This window comes from Vulpes vulpes, chromosome 4 (genome assembly GCF_048418805.1).
Source record: "Vulpes vulpes isolate BD-2025 chromosome 4, VulVul3, whole genome shotgun sequence".
In the NCBI taxonomy this organism is placed as follows: domain Eukaryota; kingdom Metazoa; phylum Chordata; class Mammalia; order Carnivora; family Canidae; genus Vulpes; species Vulpes vulpes.
Genome location: NC_132783.1, coordinates 62105157 through 62129308, shown reverse-complemented (window position 1 = coordinate 62129308; position 24152 = coordinate 62105157). Strand labels below are relative to the sequence as shown.

General features: G+C 38.9%; 1 protein-coding gene across 3 annotated transcripts in view; it reads left to right on the top strand.

The window, feature by feature from the left end:
* The window catches only part of RYR2 (ryanodine receptor 2), a 721805-nt gene that overhangs the window by 375662 nt on the left and 321991 nt on the right, over positions 1–24152 (top strand). For all 3 annotated transcript variants that reach the window (XM_072755910.1, XM_072755909.1, XM_072755907.1), the window contains one exon: positions 7909–8004. In XM_072755910.1, coding sequence (XP_072612011.1) covers positions 7909–8004 — 96 coding nt within the window. The remainder of the gene's footprint in view (positions 1–7908; positions 8005–24152) is intronic.

Below are 24152 nucleotides of genomic sequence, written 5' to 3'. Positions count from 1 at the left end.
TCAGGTTAAAGCTGTCATCCCAGTGGAGGGGATTGGAGGGACTGGCAGTGGCTGGGAGCTGACTTTCTCTGGTGTGCATGTTAGATGTTTTTAGCGAAGTCCCTTCTCATGGGACAGAATAGCTGCAGCTCTATTCTGGGCGGCTCTTTGCCGCTCCTTGCTTGGCCATGTGCAGCTGGTAGTCTACCTCCAGCCTGTTTTTCCTAAAGTCTTCCTGCTGCTCAGTAGATGACTCTACTGAGTGGACTCAGGATGAGTCTACAGAGATGCTCTCCCTCCAGGATCCATGAGAAATGCCCATGTGTTCTTGACCCAATTCAGTCATATGGGCCAATCCATGCTGAGCAGTTGTTCAATGCTTCTACTTCCTGGGAAGGGTCATCAAACCTGAGTTCATAGGGTCCCCGAACTGCAGGGACGTTTCCTCAAGTTCTCCAAAAAGTTTCTATGGCATAGCTCTCTTAAATTTTTCAACAGCATTCTGGAGTTTTTATCTGTTTACTTTGGGTTTTGAGGTTTTCAGGATTTAGGAGTAACCACTTGTTAATTTGAAAATTTTACAAAAAATATTTGTGGATTCTAGTTCTTTGGTCCCTCATTTGCCTGTGCTCTAACTATTCACTTAGTATTTCCAGACTTTGCGTGTAAGCGCCAAAGGAGAACATCATTTGACTTCCTGCTGTATCTCTTACACCTTGAACAATGCCAGATACAAAGCAGGTAATCAGTGTTTGTTGAATAAATTTTAGAAGTGAGCGTTTTCTTGGAAGATCTTTACATCTTTATCTGTAGCTTTCTGATTCTAGGAATATTTTGAGAAATTTTGAGTCTGAGAGTTTAAAGACACTAACACATGAGGACACAAGGATGTTACAATACAAATATGATATGCAGAATGGAGTATTTTTTCAATAATAATTTTCAATTGACTGCCAATATTACTTGCATTTCATCTTCTGATTGGATAAAAGTTAAGAGATTTAGTTATTTAACATGAAAAAAATTGAATGAATTAGTACTTTGTTTTTTAGAAATGTTTTTATAGTATTTTAGCATTTAAATTGTACTACACTTAACCATGGATGCTCTTATTCCATGAGAGACTGGATACTATCTATCCATTTGTTATATATATATTTTTTAACGCAGGCTCCCAGCGGGGAGCCCGATGTGGGACTCGATCCCGGGACCCTGGGATCACGACCTGAGCCAAAGTCAGACGCAGAGCCACTGAGCCACTCAGGCGCCCTATCCATTTGTTATATTAAGAAATAATATACCTTCCAAATTTCAGGCAATGTACAGAGGTGTAAGAAGACAGAATTTCAAATCTAAAGAGCTTACAATATGCTAGAAGAAGACTCACAAACCACTGTATTATATTCACATATTATTGAAAATTCATATTACAGGTGCCAGCTGTAGTGCCTGTTGCATTTGCATTCATTTTTAAAAAAAGATTTTTACACACTCAGCACACCCAACATGGGGCTTGAAGCCACAACTCTGAGATCAAGAGTTGCACATTCCACCTACTAAGCCAGCCAGGCTCCTCCACCTTCATATTTCTTAAATAAATGAGGAAAAATAGGGGTGAATGGAGGATGAAAGGTCTTCACTGTCTTTAAGACCTATTAGCCAGCAATGAATGAAGATTTGAAGGGTTTAGCATGCTTGTCCTTCATGAGGAAAGGACAATTTTCATGAGTTTATTTTTGTACCTTCAGCTTGAAACACCATGAGATTAAAGTTGCCATGTGTTTTGTGGTCTGGTCTTGCAAGTGGCAGTCTTGGGATACAGGCGGCAGTTGTCACTATAAATGATGTTGTTTTACTTTTTCTTCTTGAAGAGAAGGTAACTTTGTATTGTATTATTTGATTTTAAAAATTAATACCTCATTATAAGAATGATATATTTAAAGAAAAAAGGTGGAAACCATGTGTAAAATGTAACCACCCATTTTGATATATATCCTTTTATTAAATATATTTCTTTGAATCTTTATAACATACACATATGAAACGTTTCACACACCCACATGCACATGTACAGAAGCATTCTGTGTCACACCCGTGCAAAGCTCGCACCACCAAGACCTCAGTTGTGACCCTCCTTTCCTAAAGGTTTAGCTAGCTCGGTCCAAATTCCAATTACAGGGATTGGGACAGACTCAAGGCTTCTCTTTGATGTCTGTACACTTTGGGGGATTATTTGGACACTGTTTCCCATTTCATTCTTCAATATCCCCTGTTTGTCTAAGGTTACATAATATCTTGGCCACAGATCTTCACCTACTGCAGGTGCATACAAACTGCCATTCTTATTGAACATTTGTGATTTTTTTTTTTTAATGGAAGTTATTGTGGCTTCAGAGGGTCTTTGTAAAGGAACACATCACACAGCATGATCCCTTTTCCCCCCAGGCTTTATTCACTTAACTTTCTATTTTAAAATAAGAAAATGAGGATCCCTGGGTGGCTTGGCAGTTGAGCGCCTGCCTTCAGCCCAGGGCATGATACTGGAGACCAGGACCATTGGGCTCCCTGCATGGAGCCTGCTTTTCCTTCTGCCTGTGTCTCTGCACCGCCCCCCACCTTTGTCCCTAATGAATAAATAAATAAAATATTTAAATAAAAAAATAAAATAAAATAAATAAAATAAGAAAATATCCCCTTTTGACCTGGGAGAGCAGCCCCACCCTTATCAGTGTTCCTTAAGCTCTTTCTTCCTACCTGAGGCACTTATCAGAATATAGTTGCCAGAAGCAGCTTTTGCTCCCCAAGAAATATTCTGAAAAAATATGGTTTTTCCATGCTATGTATATACATACATTGGGTATGTGTATGTATATATATACTTCACAGAAATGTGAACATATAATTGATACTCCTTTATAGCATTCATTTGTGCTATCGTCTCTATTGTGGGCATCTGTTCTTGGCAATAAACTATAAACCTTGACAAGGTTTTAGTGGATATGTACTAACCCTACTGAAGGGATGTGGCATTTACTTAGCCCACACTCAGGCTGTTTCTAGTATTTTGCTATTATAAACTGTTGTGATGAACTTCCTTACAATTCTCTGTGTGGTTCTCAGTTTCTTCAGAAATTCACTTAACTGATTTCTTCTTTTTTTTTTTCATTGTTTTTGGTTATTTTTATTTTTTAATTAAAAAATTTTTTAATTAAAAAATTAAGCTGATTTCTTAATTCACTTCCTTAATTGTCATATTTCACACACTCCATTTATCTGTAAAACATGCTATGCACCTGCACACATAGATACATACACTAATAATGTCTAGGAGGAATTATTTTTCACTGAGTGTATTATTTTCATTAGAAGTATATATTTTTTTTTTGGAGTCTGTCGAGATCATCATATTTATCTTTGACTTATTAATAGATTTCCTACTACATTTCTAACTCATTGGAGGAATGAACCCCTGCTTGAGCTAATGTTGCTAATGCATTGCTGAATATCATCGTAAACACCATCTTTGCATAAGATTTTTTTTAAGGATTTTATTTATTTATTTATGAGAGATGCACAGAGAGAGGCAGACACACAGGCAGAGGGAGAAGCAGGCTCCCTGTGGGGAGACTGATGTGGAATTCAATCCCAGGACTCCAGGATCACGACCTAAGCCGAAGATAGATGCTCAACCACTGAGCCACCCAGGCATCCCTGTATAAGATTTTTGGATCGATATTCATAAGTAAGAGTCCCCTTTAGTTTTCTTATATGCATACTTTCTTTGTTAGGCATTGATGTCAAAGTTATACTGTCTTTAAAATAGGGAGGTTTCCTTAATTTCTTTACTTTGAAATAGTTTAGAAATAACTTGTTTCTTGAGTATAGAAAAAAAGTTTTTGATCTTTGACTACCCAATATTGATCATGGTTTACTTTTCTATTTAGATTTTTTCCCTTTAGATTTTTCTCATTTGGGTCAGTTTTGGTGGAAAAAAAAATGTGTGTGTGTATATATATATAAAATTGGAAACCAATTTTTTATTATTTTATTTTATTTTTTAAAAGACCTTATTTATTTATTCATGAAAGACACACACAAGGAGAGAGAGAGAGGCACAGAGACACAGGCAGAAAGAGAAGCAGGCTCCATGCAGGGAGCCCAATGTGGGACTTGATCCCGGGTCTCCTGGACCACGCCCTGGGCCAAAGGCGGCGCTAAACCTCTGAGCCACCTGGGTTGCCCATGGAAACCAATTAAAAAAAAAAAAGATTTTCTTTGTTTATTCATGAGAAACACACACACACACACACACACACACACACACAGGCAGAGACATAGGCAGAGAGAGAAGCAGGCTCCATGCCGGGAGCCTGACGCGGGGCTCGATCCCGGGACCCTGAGATCACACCCTGAGCCAAAGGCAGATAGATGCTCAACCACTGAGCCACCCAGGTATCCCTAGGAAATCATTCTTTTCCCTATATGTTAAGAAATTCTAGTAAAGAGATCTAAAAGTGGCTGTTTCTATAATCCCAGATTATTCTTAATTTTGTATTCCTTCATGACTAGAGTAGTTGGCATTTAGCTTATATTAAAAAAAAAACCTTGACTCTATTGATCAATGCTGCCATTTTAATTTATTATATAGATCATATAGATCATTTTTTCTATAATGTATTTATTTTTGCTATTTATTTCTTTTTCTTATTTTACTTAATACTTATTTGATGCTTTTTCTTAAATCTTGAAAAAGTGTTTTGTTATACTTTTTACCTGGTTGCTTAGCAGTGAAAGAAAGTGTTTAATTTTCCTCTGAGTATCTACCACTGATTGTTTTAGGTAACATTTCTATTTTTCCTGTTTACTAGGTATTCTGTAATTGATTGCCTACTGATTCAAAAATTATCAATGAGAGAGTTTAAATTATTAAGTGTTTGGACTTTTCTAACTAATTTCTAGTTTCATTATATTATTGTTGGTGGGCTTTGTCAACATGGGCTATACCATTTCTGTTTGCAGTAAATTTAATAAAGTTTTCTTTTTTGTAGCTTACTACATGATTTTCTTAAGTGTTTCATGGTTTATTAGAAGGATTCATTCTTGGGGCACCTGGGTGGCTCAGTTGGTTAAGCATCTGCCTTCGGCTTAGGGCATTATCTTAGGGTCCTGGGATCCAGCCCTGCCTTCGGCTCTCTCAGTGGGAATCTGCTTCACCTTCTCTTTCTCCCACTCCTGCTCCCCCTTCTTGTGCTCTTTTTCTGTGCCCCAAAAAATAAAATCTTAAAGAAAAAGAAAACATTCATTCTTACATTGTTCATTTCTTCAAGTATCACATTTTTTCTAACATCTGCCCTCTAGGAAGTACTTAATATCTTTAATTTTAAAAACCACAGGTAAAATTAAAAGTGCATTACATTTTAAACAAAGAAGGTGCTGTAAAGATTCAAAAGCTTTACTATATACTCTCCCTCAATGGCTCTTGTTGTAAGTCATGATGAGATATTCTTATGGATTAAAATTAAAAATCCCACAGAAGACGTAGGATTCCTTATCATTCTACTACACCTCACCCTTGACACTTGTCCCTGGCCCTTGTCGTGTGTGTGTGTGTGTGTGTGTGTGTGTGTGTGTGTGTGTGTGTGTGTCTGGTTGCTGGCTCTTGCTGGGGCTCTGGTCACAGAGCAAGTGGAGTCTAAGTAATCAAGTGCATCATTGTTTAATCTTCTTGCAAATGTTCTGGGGTTTCTGTACTCAAAAGAGCTGTTCTCATGCAGTTTAAGGATAGACCTTCCTGTCTTTTCTGTCATCGTTTCTCTTCTTACTCTAAGGTCAAGTAATTTTTATTTTAATTTTTAGAAAGAGGAAATATGATGGAAATCTCTAAGATTAATTGTGCTGTGTTACTACAGGGACTCCTCCATCTTGCTGTTACCAAGGAGATGAATAGGCTGTGCCATCAAACTTCAGTTCTTTCCAACTGCTTCCTAGCGCTACCAGATTTTAAGTAGTGGTTGTTTTCTTATGGCGATATATTTTTTCCCATTAAAAATCCTATTATGTAAACATCCCACCAACCCTTTGTAAATGATTGTACTGTTTCTGAACAATCTCATGGATGTAAGAGTAGAGTTTTCATAAAATATTTAGCAGATTTACTCAGAAAGAATCGCATGATTTTTAAATATTAAACATTTTAAATGAATTGTGTAAATTGGGTTGGAGGAGATCATAAAGGTCTTTTAGGAATTTCATATAAGATGGTTTCATTTGGGGCACCTGGTTGGCTCAGTGAGTTAAGCATCTGCCTTCGGCTCGGGTCATGATCTCAGGGTCCTGGCATTGAGGCCCTTGGCATCAGGCCCTGCTCAGAGAAGAGTCTGTTTTCTCTCCTTCTGCCTTTCCCCCTGCTGGTTCTCATGCTCAATCACTTTCAAATAAGTAAATGCAATTAAAAAAATATATGGTTTCTTTCATCAAAAATGTGTCAGAAACACTAGGTGAGGCAAAGTTAGAACAGGTGACTTGAGTATAGGAGTTTTGATTCCTTCAGGTGTATTGTGAACTCTAAAGGGGGAAGTAGAGATACAGGAGGAAAACAAAAGGTTTTCGGACTTATTAGCCATTTGCTCTCCCACCTTTTTTTCCAGGTGACAATTAATTATATGTCTTTTTGTGCCTATTATAGTTACTGGTGTATCTCCTAGTATTTTGGGCTACATTTTCAGGAAAACTGATATTCTCTTAACTTCTTCATTACACACGTGAGAAAGTTGAGCTCTAGGGAAATTAAATGATTTAGTCTCACGGCTAATTAAAGCCAGTATTAGAGCATAAGTGAGGAGACTCCCAGGACACTGCTTTTTCCATTATCCTTTATCATTTTCTACCAATATGAAATGTTACTTTCTTGAAATATATTCTTTCTAATGAGCTGTGTGATTTTCTAGTCCCTATTAATATATGTAAGTTTTTTTTTAAAAAAAATCTTAATTACCACCTAACAGCAGTCAGAATGGCTAAATTTGACAAGTCAGGAATCAACAAATGTTGATAAGGGTGTGGAAAATGCTCTTACACTGTTGGTGGGAATGCAAGCTGGTGCAGCTACTCTGGAAAGCAGTGTGGATGTTCTGCAAAAGGTTGACAATAGAGCTATTCTATGACCCAGCAATTGCCCTACTAGGGATTTACCCCAGGGATACAAGTGTAGTGATCCAAAGGGACACCTGCACCCCAATGCTTATAGCAGCAATGTCTACAATAGCAAAACTATGGGAAGAGGCAAGATATCCATCAACAGGTGAATGGATAAAGAAGATGTGATGTGTGTGTATACACACACACACACACACACACACACAATGGAATACTACTCAGCTATCAAAAAATGAAATCCTGCCATTTGCAATGATGTGGATGGACAAGAGGTTATTATGCTAAGCAAAATTAGTCAATCAGAAAAAGACAATTATCATATGATCTCACTCATACGTGGAATTTAAGAAACAAAACAGAAGATTGTAGGGGAAGAGAGGAAAAAATAAAACAAGATGAAATCAGAGAGGGAGACAAACCATTAAAGAATCTTAAATCACACGAAATAAACTGAGGGTTGCTGGAGGGGAGGGAGTGGGGGGATTGGGTAACTGGGTGATGGGCATTAAGGAGGGTATGTGATGTAATGAGTACTGGGAATTACATAAGACTGATGAATTATTGACCTCTACCTCTGAAACTAATGGCACTCTATATGTTAATTAATTGAATTTAAATTTTAAAAAAATCTCAAATTTATGTACTTGTATATGTTTTAGATGTAAAGTCAAAGTATTTTGTTCTTGTTCCAACATTTTAGGGCTACTACCACCTTACCTTGCATTTTAAATTGGAGAATCACATAACTGTGAAGTCTGCTTTTTCCTTTTGCAGCGGCTTTAATTAGAGGAAATCGTAAAAACTGTGCTCAATTTTCTGGCTCCCTTGATTGGTTGATCAGCCGACTAGAAAGACTGGAAGCTTCTTCTGGTATGTTTTCTGATTATCTCTTTGTCACAACACATTATTCCTGTTTTCTTCTATTTTTTATTTTTATTATTTATTTATTTGCTTTCTTCTATTTTTTCTTTAAGATATAAAAACAAATTCTGAATATTGGTGCAATTTAAGTGTTTTTCTTTTAATAGGTTAAAATGTTTCCATATTGTTAAAACCTTTAGTATTTTATTAGTTATTTCTGGAAAACAGAAATAACAATATCTTGTTAATTTACATTAAAAAATTGAAGTTCCTGGGATCCCCGGGTGGCTCAGCAGTTTAGTGCTTGCCTTTGGTCCAGGGCGTGATCCTGGGGTCCCAGGATCGAGTTCTGTATCGGGCTCCCAGCATGGAGCCTGCTTCTCCCTCTGCCTGTGTCTCTGCCTCTCTCTCTCTCTCTCTGTCTGTCATGAATAAATAAATCTTTAACAAAAAAAAAAAAGAAATTGAAGTCTCTAAAGTTGCTAAAAGCCATAATTCCCATTCCTTTTCTTTTTTTTTTTAAGATTTTATTTATTCATGAGAGACGGAGAGAGAGAGAGACAGAGACATAGGCAGAGGGAGAAGCAGGCTCCCTACAGGGAGTCTGATGCAGGATTTGATCCTAGGACTCTGGGATCACGCCATGAGCCCAAGGCAGATGCTCAGCTACTGAGCCACCCAGGCCATCCTCCCATTCTTTTTCAAATGTTACTACAAATGTACTATATAAACAAAAAAACTGGTTTGAATCTTCTATTTTTAACTTCTGTCCAAAAGATTATTGACAGGTTTGGAAAAAACCTTAGTTTTCCTAATCATACAGCACAGTATTTTAAAGTGATTCAGGGGATGCCTGGGTGGCTCAGTGGTTGGGCGCCTGCCTGCCTTTGGCTCAGGTCATGATCCCGGGATCTGGGATCGAGTCCCACATTGGGCTCCCTATGGGGAGCCTGCTTCTCCCTCTGCCTATGTCTCTCTGCCTCTTTCACTTTGGGTCTCTCATGAGTAAATAAATTTAAAAATAAATAAATAGATTCAGTAGATACTGATATTAGTAATCTGTATCATAGTAAAATAGTTACAGGCAATAAACCTGAGATCTCTAACAAGTATGTTATTTTCATTTTGGTGTTGTGGAAATTTAAAATTGATAACCAGGCCTACCTGAGCTTGTCTAACAACATAGATTATATCAGCAACACCCCAAACTGAAATTGTTTGCTCCTCCCTTTCTTTACACAGTATCTCATTAGTTGTCTGTTCTCTATACTACTAATGCCCCCTTTCTGCTACTTATTTTTCCTCTCCTCTGCTAGATTAGCAATGAACTCTTTGAAGCGAGGGGAATGATTTCATTCATCTTTGGGTCCACCATATCATTTAGCATCTAGTAGGTGCTTCACAGTATTTATTGAATGGATGAAAAATGAACGTATGAAAAAATGTTTGAATTCACTTAGGAAAATGCCTGTCAGTACAGATATAATTGCATGACTTTTGCATAAGGAAGACTCACTCAAGGATGGGTTTGTTGGAATTGCATGAATAGAAAAACAGATGGTTGTGGTCAAAGAGGATAATTTTTAAGTCACAGAGTGAAATTTTAGTGTTTAAGCTTTAGGAGAAAGAGGGACACCTGGGTGGTTCAGTCACTTACACTTAAGCATGGACTCTTGATTTCAGCTCAGGTCATGTGATCTTAGGGTTCTGAGATCAAGCCCTGCGTCGGGCTCCACTCCCATGGGGAATCTGCTTGAGATTCTCATTCTCCCTCTGCTCCTCTCCCCTCTAAATTAATTAATTAATTAAAACAGATTTAGGAGGAAGAGAAATTTGAGTCACCACTGAGTTCTAAGGCATTGCTGGATTGTTGGGTGGCAGATACATAGAAGGAAATTGTTGAGCTAAAAAAGACACAATAATTATAAGATGAGGCTTTTCAGCATATCACAACATAAACAGGATGACTGTGGGCCAATACAAGATATCTTGAATAAGGAGAAAACTGAGTAAGTGCTAGGAGGCAGTGGTCAAGTTAGTGGTAACAAGATGATGGCAGGATTGCAAAAATGGATAAATTCTTAATACTTCTGCCGGAGCTGCTGGCACTGGCAGCACAGCATGGAGGGCCTGCGCCACCAAAGACCCCTGATGCGGAACCAGAAGAGCTGCTATGCCAGCTAGAGGGGCTGTGGTGTCTAAGGCTGGCAGGTCAGGCAGCAGCCTGCAGCATCCTGCCCCTAGCGACCAGGGAGCTGGCTTCCCAAGGACAAGGGAAAATTGTAGTCACCTTTGTACTTGCTGAATCTGTCTTTGTTTCTGCACTAATTAATGCACAATGAGTTTTCTTGGGTTTTGTTTTCAGGGGATGTGCCGGACAAGGACCCTCTAGTTTACCCTTCACGCGACTCTGTAGTTGTCCCAGATTTTAGTTCTTCATTTTGCCGATGAAAAGCAAAAAAAGAACTACATGTCCGGAAGGTATTGACACGATGCATCTGCCTAGGTTTATTTATTAAAAGCACTTTTTTACATTATTTGCAAAAAAAAAAAATATCCAGAATGTGGACAATCTCCAGTAGATACAAAAAAAAAAAAAAATGCTGATTCCCTTTTCTGGTCACAGGGAGTATCTAGAAAGCAAGAGTGGCAGAGCTACCTTCAGGACAGTGTTAATGTTGGATGAATCAGCTGCTTTACTTAAGACACACACACACACACACACACACACACACACTCAATTCTCAGAGCAGAAAATGAGAGAGAGAGAAGAAAAGAACAGAGTGGGCCACTCTTTAAACTCAGCCAAGTAGAGTCTTCAGTTAATAGTTATAGGCACAGTTCCACTGAATACAAATTGCTTTTTGCTATTATCTTTGTCCAATTCAGCTGTTAGTCACAGGTACTTCTACATCACGTTGAAGTCCCCTGCTCTCAAAAAGCACAGGGAATGTCAGGAGTAGGAAGGATGTTTGGAGAATACTGCATCTGACATCTAATTTAGAGGAAAGGAAATTGAGGCATAGGACATTTGAAAGAATGACTGGAGGGAGCTGCTAGGATTAATTGTTATAGCAAAAATGAAACCCCAACTTGTAATCTTACATTAGCATTGAAGTATGTTCACTGTGCCTTGTGGTCTCCTTGTTTGTATGTATCTGAAATATTTTTCACTGAACAAATTTTCTCTACTGTGGTTACATTCATGCTTTTAAGAAACTTCTTTTATTCCTAGAGGAAGTAGAATGTTGCTTAGTTTTTAGAATCACTAGCAGTAATGTTATGCATATCATTAGATCATATCATGTACACACATGCATAAATTTATTTCAATCATATATTATTGTTTCCTGAGTGCTCACATATGCATCATCTTACTCTCTATGAGACTGCTGAACACGCTCTCTTCAGCGAGTCCTTTTTCAGCTGCATCACTAGTCTGTCCGTATATGAGCAGCAGAGCTGAGTGAGGAGGCCTATGAGCTTTAGATTTCCTTCAGCTAAAAAGCTTTACACAGCAAAGGAAACAGTCAACAAAACCAAAAAGCAACCTACAGAATGGGATAAGATATTTAAAAATGTTTTATCAGATAAAGGGTTACTGTCCAGAATCTATAAAGAGCTTATCAAACTAAACACCCAAAGAACAAATAATCCAGTAAAAAAAAAAAAAAAATGGTCAGAAGACATGAAGAGACCTTTCTCCAAAGAAGACATACAAATGGCCAACAGACACATGAAAAAATGTTCAACATCACTTGGCATCAGGGAAATACAAATCCAAACCACAATAAGATACCACCTCACGCCAGTCAGAATGGCTAAATTTAACAAGCCAGGAAGCAACAAATGTTAATGATATGGAGAAAGGGGAACCCTCTTACACTGCTGATGGGAATGCACACTGGTGCAGCCACTCTGAAAACAGTGTGAAGATTCCTCAAAAAGTTAAAATTAGAGCCACCCTATGACCCAGCAATTGCACTACTGGGTATTTACCCCAAGGATACAAGTATAGTGATCTGAAGAGGCACCCACACCCCAAGGTTTATAGCAACATTATTTATAATAGCCAAACTATGGGAAGAACTGGGATGTCCATCAACAGATGAATGGATAATGAAGATGTGGTATATGTATATACAATAGAATACTACTCAGCCATGAAAAAAAAACAAAAAAGAAATCTTGCCGTTTGCAATGATATGGTTGGAACTAGAGGGTATTATGCTAAGTGAAATAAGTCAATCAGAGAAAGACAATTATTTGATTTCACTCATACATGGATTTGAAGAAACAAGATGGTGGAGCATAGAGGAAGGGAGGGAAAAATAAAACGACATAATTAGACAAATCACAAAAGCCTCTTAATCATAGGAAACAAACAGGGTCGCTGGAAGGAAGGGAGTGGGGGGATGGATATTAAAGAGGGCATGTGATACAGTGAGCACTAGGTGTTTTATAAGACTGATGAATCACTGACCTCTATCTCTGAAACTAATAAAATACTATATGTTCATTAATTGAATTTAAATAAAAAATGGTTTCCTTCAGCAAAGGTCAGTGGACAAAAATAAAAATAAATTGGTGCAAACTTACATAGAGATCTGATGAAGAACTGCAAAGGGTGAGCAAAAGGATGTGTTAATGAAGTAGCTTACCTTCCTTTGGTGCTAGCAGTAGGCCTTGAGAAAAGGATGAAAGATTTGTTTGGGAAGTGAATCAACATGAGACATGGTGTAGAAGGAATCAGAGAGGATGTGTTGACAAGCAAGTTACCACCATGGGTAACAGAAGCTTTTCTCTTGGGGAATTCTGGGAAACCCTATAGGACATGTGACTTACAGTTCTCCCACCTGAGGGGCGAGACAGGGTTTTTACCACCAACTTTCCTCTGTCACAGAGTGGTACTGCTTCTAGAGAGTGGCTGTGCTCAAAGCAAATCTTGAAGGAAAGAACCTCCTTTTCTCCACCCTCCTCCTTTTCTCCCCTCCTGGGAGCCACCCAGGTGCCTCCATAAAGCTTTATTAGAGTGTCTGATCAATCTTTTTGCTCAAAGCAAATCTTGAAGGAAAGAACCACAGAAGCTAGCTGAAAGTTCACTGAATGCAGAGGCTGTGAATTTGAGCAGGGCCCTGGCAGTATCTGGTACCCAGCCAACTACTATTTATCTTGTTATATGATAGGGTCAGAAAGAGGAGTGAGCAGATCTTTTTTCTTATGCATATTCTGCTTCATTGAAAGTTGACTAGTATCACTAGTGCTTAAAGCTGTCTTTTAAATATTTTATTTATTTCTGTGAAACAGAGAGAGAGAGAGAAAGAGAGAGCATGAGAGGGAGAAGCAGACTCCCCGCTGAGCAGGGAGCCCTACACGGTGTTGGATCATAGGACCCCAGCTGGGATCACGACCTGAGCCAAAAGCAGACATTTAACTGATTGAGCCACCCAGGTGCCTCCATAAAGCTTTATTAGAGTGTCTGATCAATCTATAAGAACAGTCACTGTGAATTTTTGGGGAGGAAAAGAAAAAGATAAGTTAGACCTTTTGCCTGGCTTCCTGTGTGACTGTGTCTCAAGGCCAAATTTAATTGAAAAGAAAATATTTGTATGAGCAAATCCAGTTGATCGAACTGATGTGTTTCTGAAGGCTGGGTTTTCTTTAGAATGTTCTCTACACTTGAGATGCTATTTGGGCATTTGAAGAAACAGCTGACTGAGCATAGTCTGCTGATCAGGAGGCTGCATGCCTTCTTGGAGTCTTACTTTTGTATAGTCTGTTCCACAGATAGTTTCATGGTGATGAAAGTGGCCTTCTTTGGGATTCCTGCCAGTTCCTCCCCACTCCTAGTAAGTGCTGCTATGAAGGAAGTTCCCTCTGGGTTCATGCAGAAGGAGGAACCTTTCAGGGGGCTTGAACTGCCTAAATGGTGCTCACATACTGTAGAGTGTGTGGTACCTGGAAATACGATAGTTTAAAGCTTCCAGAGATGTCACAACTATTAGTTGCAGAGCATAAGCTCATTGTTCTTCAAAGGAAAAAATGCGCTACTTGTGACTAATCTGTCCCAGAATCTTGTGTGCCAGGATCCTCTTCCTTCAAATGTACTTCAGTATAAATAATTGAGTTAGAAAAAGCAGGAACCCCCCGGATATTGTATGAGACCCACGGTTGGCAATGCAGAAATCATAGCCAACCTTTCGGAATAATATCAGCAGTTTAAGTAACACTTAAAAAAAGATATTATTTATTTATGTATGAGAGACACAGAGAGAGGCAGGAATGTAGGCAGACAGAGAAGCCAGATCCCTGTGGGGAGCCTGCTGCAGGATTTGATTCCAGGACCCTGGGATTACAACCTGAGCCAAAGGCAGACGCTGAACCACTGAGCCATCCAAATGCCCTAGTTAAAGCAATGCTTATTGATAACACAGAAAGGGACCGTTTTTTCAGGAAGTAGCTTTCAAGAAGGCAACTTTAGCAGTTGGTTGATTCAGATCTTCTGATTGTGCATAAAGTCAGCTCTGGTTATAGTCAGGAGATTGTGCACCTGACCCTTACAAAAAACACCAAATCAGAATTATGATGATATTGCAGATTTTGTATAGAAAACCTTTTGTGATAGCTGTCGGGGTCAGTACCTGTTCGGCTCTACCACCCCACCATAACGTAATCATCCATCTGCATCTGTAGCTTCATCTAGAGCACATTATCATAATTGGTGTTTTTAATAATGATCTGGATATTCATGATATATAAATTCTGTTTGATGCCGATGGATTACTTATGACAGAGAAACATAGTATATATTTTTCAAAGATAGTCACTCAATGTTTGAAATAAGGTATTGGCGATTAAAGGTACTGATTTAATAGTTAGCTAAATCCCTTGTCAAAGATTACTCACAAGAGAAGTTGCTTATTGTTTTTCTTTTACCACTTTTTAAAGATTGTATTTATTTGAGAGACACACAGAGAGAGAGAGAGAGAGAGAGAGAGAGCAAGCATAAGTGGGGGGGGGGAAGCAGAGGGAGAGGGAGAATCTGAAGCAGACTCCTTGCTGAGCAAAGAGCCTGATGTGGGACTCAATTCCCCAACCCTAAGATCATGACCTGAGCTGAAACCAAGAGTCAGATGCTTAACCAACTGAGCCACTCAGGCACCCCTGTTTTTTTAATTTATTTATGAGAGAGAGAGAGCATTCAAGAGAGTGCACAAGGGGCGGCGGGGGAGAGGGAAAAGAAGAGAAAGAAGCAGACTCCTCATGGAACAGGGAGCCCAGCCCGATAATGGGCTCGATCCCAGGACCCTGGAATCATGATCTGAACCAAAGGTAGACGCATAACTGACTGAGCCACCCAGGTACCCCTGATGTGGTCTCAGTTATCTTTTTATTTTGTTGCTTGTGCTTTAGATGTCCTACCTGAAAGATCATTGCCAATTCCTATATCAAGGAGTTTTTTTTCCTCTTCTTTCCCTAGGAGTTTCATGATTTCAGGTCTATATATCTATATTTTATGATACATTTCGAGTTAATTTTTGCTAGTGGTGTAGGATAGAGGTCATTGTTTTACATGTGAATATCCAGTTTTCCCAGCGCCATTCATTGAAGAGACTGCCTTTTTCCAAGAGAACATTAGAATTGACACAAAGCTCAGGCAGATGCTGTGATCATTTTACATTGCTGCCCAAAATAATAGTTCTCAGTATATATATTTGCTGCTTTGAGGAAAGTATCTTTTTGAAGAGCTGATTAATCTGTATTTCTCGGGCAGCCCCGATGGTCCAGCGGTTTAGCGCCGCCTTTGGCCTGGAGTATGATCCTGGAGACCCAGGATTGAGTCCCACGTCGGGCTTCCTGCATGGAGCCTGCTTCTCTCTCTGCCTCTGTCTCTGCGTCTCTCTCTCTCTGTGCCTCTCATGAATAGATAAAATAAAATCTTAAAAAAAAATCTGTATTTTTCTTGCCCTAGAGGATGCAACTTAAAAGTATTTAGATGTATAGAACTTTGAAAATTTTATTTAATGGCCTTTAGAGCAATTAATTGCATCTGCCAGCATTTTTATAGGTATTAACATTTCACAGAGAGGCACACATTTGTTGTTTTTTGAACACTTTAATGAGCACATTATAGGACCAAGGAAATCTTAAGTGAATTTAGGGCACTGTGCTGAGATGTCACGTGTATTTCTTCATTGGATTCCCACAGGACTCCATAAGATTCCGTTATAACTTCTATTTTACAAATGAAGAATTGGAATTTACTGAGAGGAGTAAAATTTTTAAGGTCGAATGAAAGTAACAGAGCAACAACTGAATTTGTATGATGTGTAAAGTCACAAATGTGGGAATTATATCAATTTCTGCTCCTCATTTTACTTATAGCCAGAACCTAATACACTGGCCCATTTTATGGACTAAATCATAATTGAATATGTAAATGGGGGAAAACACATAAGAGTAAATAGCAAGATGAAAATATCTTAAAGTATTTGTGATTTCTTGTCTGGAGTGCTCAGATGTCTGTGGGTTTTGAGATATGACAATTTATATAAATAAATATTTGTCTGACATAATGTTTCTAACATTATTATTTAACTGTTGTATCATGAACTGCCTTTAATTGACATTTTCTTTTCCTTTTTTAATTGTCCTTAACTCATCTATCTTTTATAAAATATTGCTCCTTAAATTGAAAACAGGAAACCATCCGAAGCCTAAATAAGGCTGAATAGTACACGATGATTACATTGCTTATTTTATGTGTTATTTATTTTAGATAATGTGCCCCAGGAAACTTCTGACTCATGTTCATCTTGTCTTCCAATAAAATGCCCTAAGTCCATCTTTTTTGTTTGCTTTGCTAATGCATTCATGATGGTCTGTCTTTCTTTTTTTTTCATAAATTTATTTTTTATTGGTGTGCAATTTGCCAACATAAGAATAACATCCAGTGCTCATCCCATCAAGTGCCCCCCTCAGTGCCCATCACCCAGTCACCCCCACCCCCTGCCCACCTCCCTTTCCACCACCCCTTGTTGGTTTCCCAGAGTTAGGAGTCTCTCATGTTCTGTCTCCCTCCCTGATATTTCCCACTCATTTTTTTCTCCTTTCCCCTTTATTCCCTTTCACTATTTTTGTATTCCCCAAATGAATGAGAACATACACTGTTTGTCCTTCTCCGATTGACTTACTTCACTCAGCATAATACCCTCCAGTTCCATCCACGTCAAAGCAAATGGTGGGTATTTGTCATTTCTAATGGCTGAGGAATATTCCATTGTATACATAGACCACATCTTCTTTATCCATTCACCTTTCGATGGACACTGATGGTCTATCTTTCTATAAATGAGTAACAATGTGATATATACCTTTATCCTCCCGAACTTCCACTTTTATTAATATTTCTAATTTTGTCAAATTGTGTTATATTTTAATCACATTCTGTCACTTTTTTTCTCCCCTTCTCAGCTTTATGTTAGCTCAAGATTTAATGAGCTTATTTTCTTCTCATGCCTCAAAACCTCTACAAAAAATAACAGGATACATACTTATGTGTTTCCCCAGTTTGACTTGAGACACCATCTCTTGAGATTGTTATTTTCAAGCCTCTATATGTTTTAATATTGATATCAACTCAATCTATTTTTCTCTATTTGGATGAGATAATAATAATACCTTATACTATTATAGTTGCTCTTTAAGCTTAGTAAATATCCAGTATGTCAGGTTCCCTTCTGAAAAGATGATGGTCCCTGACATCCCTCGTTACCGTGTCCAGGAACAATCTGCTGTAACTGCTGCAGAACATTTGTCCAGCATGTTTCTTATTATTTGTTGTCATATTATTTCTCAGTGCTTTTCCCCCAGTCTTTTTAGTTAAGTTTGTTTATATTAGTGGTCCATGGCAAGAATACAACTTTCCTTATTTCCATTTGCCTTCAGTGAGCCCTGGGAATATTACTCATGAGGTCTGACCAAAAAGTTATTAAGAAGGATTTTAACTCCCGGGTATGGAAAAAGTAGAAAAGCAACCTGTGATTTTAATAATTCGAATATCATAGTTTCTCTAATTGTGATTTTTGCTGCCTCTGCAAGTGGATATTGCAGTTCTGTGTGTGTTCTACACTGTGTCTGGAGTGTTTCTGTCACTGGGTGACCATCTAATTCATATTGATTAGCACCCAGGTTAATCTGAGTAACACCTGTATATCCCTCTTGCAGTGAGAACTATTTTCCATCTGAACCCGAATAACAACACCTCAGTGAACTGAGATTATCTTAATTTTGTTTTATTTTTTGCTAAACACTTATATGTAGGTGTGAAAACAATTTCTGGAGAAGGAGGGGTTGGCACTGTCTTCCAAGTCAGTTGGTTTCTTGATTTCCTGAGATGATAATGGGAACTGTGTGTCCACACTGGCCTCCTGTGCCTAAGTAGCTACCAGTCTGGTTCTATTCACTTCTTTTTTTTTTTTTTAACAAAGCTGATATTTTTATTTTTATTTTTTTTCTCATTTCAAATGCTTTATTTTTTTAATAATAAATTTATCTTTTATTGGTGTTCAGTTTACCAACATACAGAATAACACCCAGTGCTCATCCCATCAAGTGCCCACCTCAGTGCCCATCACCCATTCACCCCCACCCCCTGCACTCCTCCCCTTCAATCACCCCTAGTTCGTTTCCCAGAGTTAGGAGTCTTTATGTTCTGTCTCCCTTTCTGATATTTCCCATACATTTCTTCTCCCTTCCCTTATATTCCCTTTCACTATTATTTATATTCCCCAAATGAATGAGAACATACAATTTTTGTCCTTCTCCGATTGACTTACTTCACTCAGCATAATACCCTCCAGTTCCATCCACGTTGAAGCAAATGGTGGGTATTTGTCGTTTCTAATGGCTGAGGAATATTCCATTGTATACATAAACCACATCTTCTTTATCCATTCATCTTTCGATGGACACCGAGGCTCTTTCCACAGTTTGGCTATTGTGGACATTGCTGCATCGGGGTGCAGGTGTCCCAGCGTTTCATTGCATCTGTCTCTTTGGGGTAAATCCCCAACAGTGCAATTGCTGGGTCGTAGGGCAGATCTATTTTTAATTCTTTGAGGAACCTCCACACAGTTTTCCAGAGTGGCTGCACCAGTTCACATTCCCACCAACAGTGCAAGAGGGTTCCCTTTTCCGCATCCTCTCCAACATTTGTAGTTTCCTGCCTTGTTAATTTTCCCCATTCTCACTGGTGTGAGGTTGTATCACATTGTGGTTTGTATTTGTATTTCCCTGATGGCAAGTGATGCAGAGCATTTTCTCATGTGCATGTTGGCCATGTCTATGTCTTCCTCTGAGATTTCTCTTCATGTCTTCTGCCCATTCCATGATTGTATTGTTTGTTTCTTTGGTGTTGAGTTTCATAAGTTCTTTATAGATCTTGGAAACTAGCCCTTTATCTGATACGTCATTTGCAAATATCTTCTCCCATTCTGTAGGTTGACTTTTAGTTTTGTTGACTGTATCCTTTGCTGTGCAAAAGCTTCTTATCTTGATGAAGTCCCAATAGTTCATTTTTGCTTTTGTTTCTTTTGCCTTTGTGGATGTATCTTTTTTTTTTTAATTTTTATTTATTTATGATAGAGAGAGAGAGAGAGAGAGGCAGAGACACAGGCAGAGGGAGAAGCAGGCTCCATGCACCGGGAGCCTGACGTGGGATTAGCCCGGGTCTCCAGGATCGCACCCTGGGCCAAAGGCAGGCGCCAAACCGCTGCGCCACCCAGGGATCCCTGTGGATGTATCTTGCAAGAAGTTACTGTGGCCAAGTTCAAAAAGGGTGTTGCCTGTGTTCTCTTCTATGATTTTGATGGAATCTTGTCTCACATTTAAATCTTTCATCCATTTTGAGTTTATCTTTGTGTCTGGTGCAAGAGAGGGGTCTAGTTTCATTCTTCTGCATGTGGATGTCCAGTTTTCCCAGCACCATTTATTGAAGAGACTGTCTTTCTTCCAGTGGATAGTCTTTCCTCCTTTGTCAAATATTATTTGACCATAAAGTTGAGGGTCCACTTCTGGGTTCTCTATTCTGTTCCATTGATCTATGTGTCTGTTTTTGTGCCAGTACCACACTGTCTTGATGACCACAGCTTTGTAGTACAACCTGAAATCTGGCATTGTGATGCCCCCAGATATGGTTTTCTTTTTTAAAATTCCCCTGGCTATTCGGGGTTTTTCTGATTCCACAAAATATTAAAATAATTTGTTCCAACTCTCTGATGAAAGTCCATGGTATTTTGATAGGGATTGCATTAAACGTGTAAATTGCCCTGGGTAACATTGACATTTTCACAATATTAATTCTGCCAATCCATGAGCATGGAATATTTTTCCATCTCTTTGTGTCTTCCTCAATTTCTTTCAGAAGTGTTCTATAGTTTTTAGGGTATAGATCCTTTACCTCTTTGGTTAGGTTTATTCCTAGGTATCTTATGCTTTTGGGTGCAATTGTAAATGGGATTGACCCCTTAATTTCTCTTTCTTCAGTCTCATTGTTAGTGTATAGAAATGCCACTGACTTCTGGACATTGATTTTTGTATCCTGCCACATTGCCGAATTGCTGTATGAGTTCTAGCAATGTTGGGGAGGAGTCTTTTGGGTTTTCTATGTAGAGTATCATGTCATTGGTGAAGAGGGAGAGTTTGACTTCTTCTTTGCCAATTTGAATGCCTTTAATGTCTTTTTGTTGTCTGATTGCTGAGGCGAGGACTTCCAGTACTATGTTGAATAGCAGTGGTGAGAGTGGACATCCCTGTCTTGTTCCTGATCTTAGGGGAAAGGCTCCCAGTGCTTCCCATTGAGAATGATATTTGCTGTGGGCTCTTCGTAGATGGCTTTTAAGATGTCGAGGAATGTTCCCTGTATCCCTACACTCTGAAGAGTTTTGATCAGGAATGGATGCTGTATTTTGTCAAATGCTTTCTCTGCATCTAATGAGAGGATCATATGGTTCTTGGTTTTTCTCCTGCTGATATGATGAATCACATTGATTGCTTTACGAGTGTTGAACCAGCCTTGTGTCCCGGGGATAAATCCTACTTGGTCATGGTGAATAATTTTCTTAATGTACTGTTGGATCCTATTGGCTAGTATCTTGTTGAGAATTTTTGCATCCATGTTCATCAGGGATATTGGTCTGTAATTCTCCTTTTTGGTGGGGTCTTTGTCTGGTTTTGGAATGAAGGTGATGCCGGCCTCATAGAATGAATTTGGAAGTACTCCATCTCTTTCTATCTTTCCAAACAGCTTTAGTAGAATAGGTATGGTTTCTCCTTTAAACGTTTGATAGAATTCCCCTGGGAAGCCACCTGGCCCTGGACTTTTGTGTCTTGGGAGGTTGTTGATGACTGCTTCAATTTCCTCCCTGGTTATTGGCCTGTTCAGGTTTTGTATTTCTTCTTGTTCCAGTTTTGGTAGTTTGTGGGTTTCCAAGAATGCATCCATTTCTTCTAGATTGCCTAATTTATTGGTGTAGAGCTGTTCATAATATGATTTTAAAATCGTTTGTATTTCCTTGGTGTTGGTAGTGGGATCTCTCCTTTCTCATTCATGATTTTATTAATTTGAGTCTTCTCTCTCTTCTTTTTAATAAGGCTGGCTAATGGTTTATCTTTCTTATTAATTCTTTCAAAGAACCAACTCCTGGTTCTGTTGATCTGTTCCACAGTTCTTCTGGGCTCGATTTCGTTGAGTTCTGCTCGAATCTTAATTAACTCTCTTCTTCTGCTGGGTGTAGGATCTATTTGCTGTTTTTTCTCTAGCTCCTTTATGTGTAAGGTTAGGTTTTGTATTTGAGTTCTTTCCAGTTTTTGAATGGATGCTTGTATTGCGATGTATTTCCCCCTTAGGACTGCTTTTGCTGCGTCCCAAAGATTTTGAACGGTTGTATCTTCATTCTCATTAGTTTCCATGAATCTCTTTAATTCTTCCTTAATTTCCTGGTTGACCTTTTCATCTTTTAGCAGGATGGTCCTTAACCTCCACGTGTTTGAGGTCCTTCCAAACCTCTTGTTGTGATTTAGTTCTAATTTCAAGGCATTATGGTCTGAGAATATACAGGGGACGATTCCAATCTTTTGGTATCGGTTCAGACCCGATTTGTGACCCAGTATGTGGTCTATTCTGGAGAAAGTTCCATGTGCACTTGAGAAGAATGTGTATTCAGTTGAGTTTGGATGTAAAGTTCTGTAGATATCTGTGAAATCCATCTGGTCCAGTATATCATTTAAGCTCTTGTTTCTTTGGATATGTTGTGCTTAGAAGACCTATCGAGTTTAGAAAGAGCTAGATTGAAGTCACCAAGTATAAGTGTATTATTATCTAAGTATTTCTTCACTTTGGTTATTAATTGATTTAAATATTTGGCAGCTCCCACATTCGGGGCATATATGTTGAGTATTTTTAAGTTCTCCTTTAAGTGTGATATAGTGTCTCTCTTCATCTCTCACTACAGTCTTTGGGGTAAATTTTATTTTATCTGATATGAGGATGGCTACCCCTGCTTTCTTTTGAGGACCATTCGAATGGTAAATGGTTCTCCAACCTTTTATTTTCAGGCTGTAGGTGTCCTTCTGTCTAAAATGAGTCTCTTGTAGACAGCAAATATATCGGTCCTGCTTTTTTATCCAGTCTGAAACCCTGTGCCTTTTGATGGGGTCTTTAATCCCGTTCACGTTCAGAGTTACTATTGACAGATATGAGTTTAGTGTCATCATGATATCTATTCAGTCCTTGTTTTTGTGGATTGTTCCACTGAACTTCTTCTTAAAGGGGAATTTTAAGAGTCCCCCTTAAAATTTCTTGCAGAGCTGGTTAGGAGGTCACATATTCTTTCAGTTCCTGCTTTTCTTGGAAGCTCTTTATCTCTCCTTCTATTTTGAATGAGAGCCTTGCTGGATAAAGTATTCTTGGTTGCATGTTCTTCCCATTTAAGACCCTGAATATAGCATGCCAGCCCTTTCTGGCCTGCCAGGTCTCTGTGGAGAGGTCTGCTGTTACCCTAATACTCCTCCCCATTAAGGTCAGGGATTTCTTGTCCCTTGCTGCTTTAAGGATCTTCTCTTTATCTTTGGAATTTGCAAGCTTAACTATTAGATGTCTAGGTGTTGAATGGTTTTTATTCATTTTAGGGGGGGATCTCTCTATTTTCTGGATCTGAATTCCTGTTTCCCTTCCCAGATTAGGAAAGTTTTCAGCTATGATTTGTTCAAATATATATTCTGGCCCTCTGGCCCTTTCGGCGCCCTCGGGAACCCCAATTAAATGTAGGTTTTTCTTCCTCAGGCTCTTGTTTATTTCCCTTAATCTATCCTCATGATCTTTTAATTGTTTGTCTCTTTTTTCCTCAGTTTCCCTCTTTGCCATCAACTTATCTTCTATGTCACTCACTCGTTCTTCCACCCCTTTTACCCTCATTGTTAGGACTTCTAGTTTGGATTGCATCTCATTCAATTGATTTTTAATTTCTGCCTGATTGGGTCTAAATTCTGCAGTCATGAAGTCTCTTGAGTCCTTTATGGTTTTTTCTAGAGCCACCAGTAGCTGTATAATAGTGCTTTTGAATTGGCTTTCTGACATTGAATTGTAATCCAGATTCTGTAACTCTGTGGGAGAGAGGACTGTTTCTGATTCTTTCTTTTGAGGTGAGGTTTTCCTTCTAGTCATTTTGCTCAGTGCAAAATTGCCAAAAACAAGTTGTACTGGGAAAAGGAGAAAAAGAGAGGAGAGAAAGAAGGAAAGAAAAGAGAAAAAGAAAAAAAAAAGGAAGAAATAAAGAAAAAGATAAGAAAAAGAAAGAAAAAGAAAGGAAAAAAAGTGTGGTGGAAGCAAACAGAAATCAAAAAGCAAAAAACAAAAAAAACACGGGGGAGTATCTTCTGATTCTGTATACTTTAAGTCCCTTGACTTCCCTTGGAACTGGTCCGTGTCGCTGGTCTTCTGGGGGAGGGGCCTGCTGTGCTGATTCTCAGGTGTTAGCACTTGGGGGAGCTGCTCTGCCCCTGCCTGGTGCAGGGCTCGGTGGGGGTTGTTCACCCCGTGAGGCCCCGGGAGGAAGCCACAGTGGCGGGGGCAGCTCTGGGGCCCTGGAGTCAGCTCC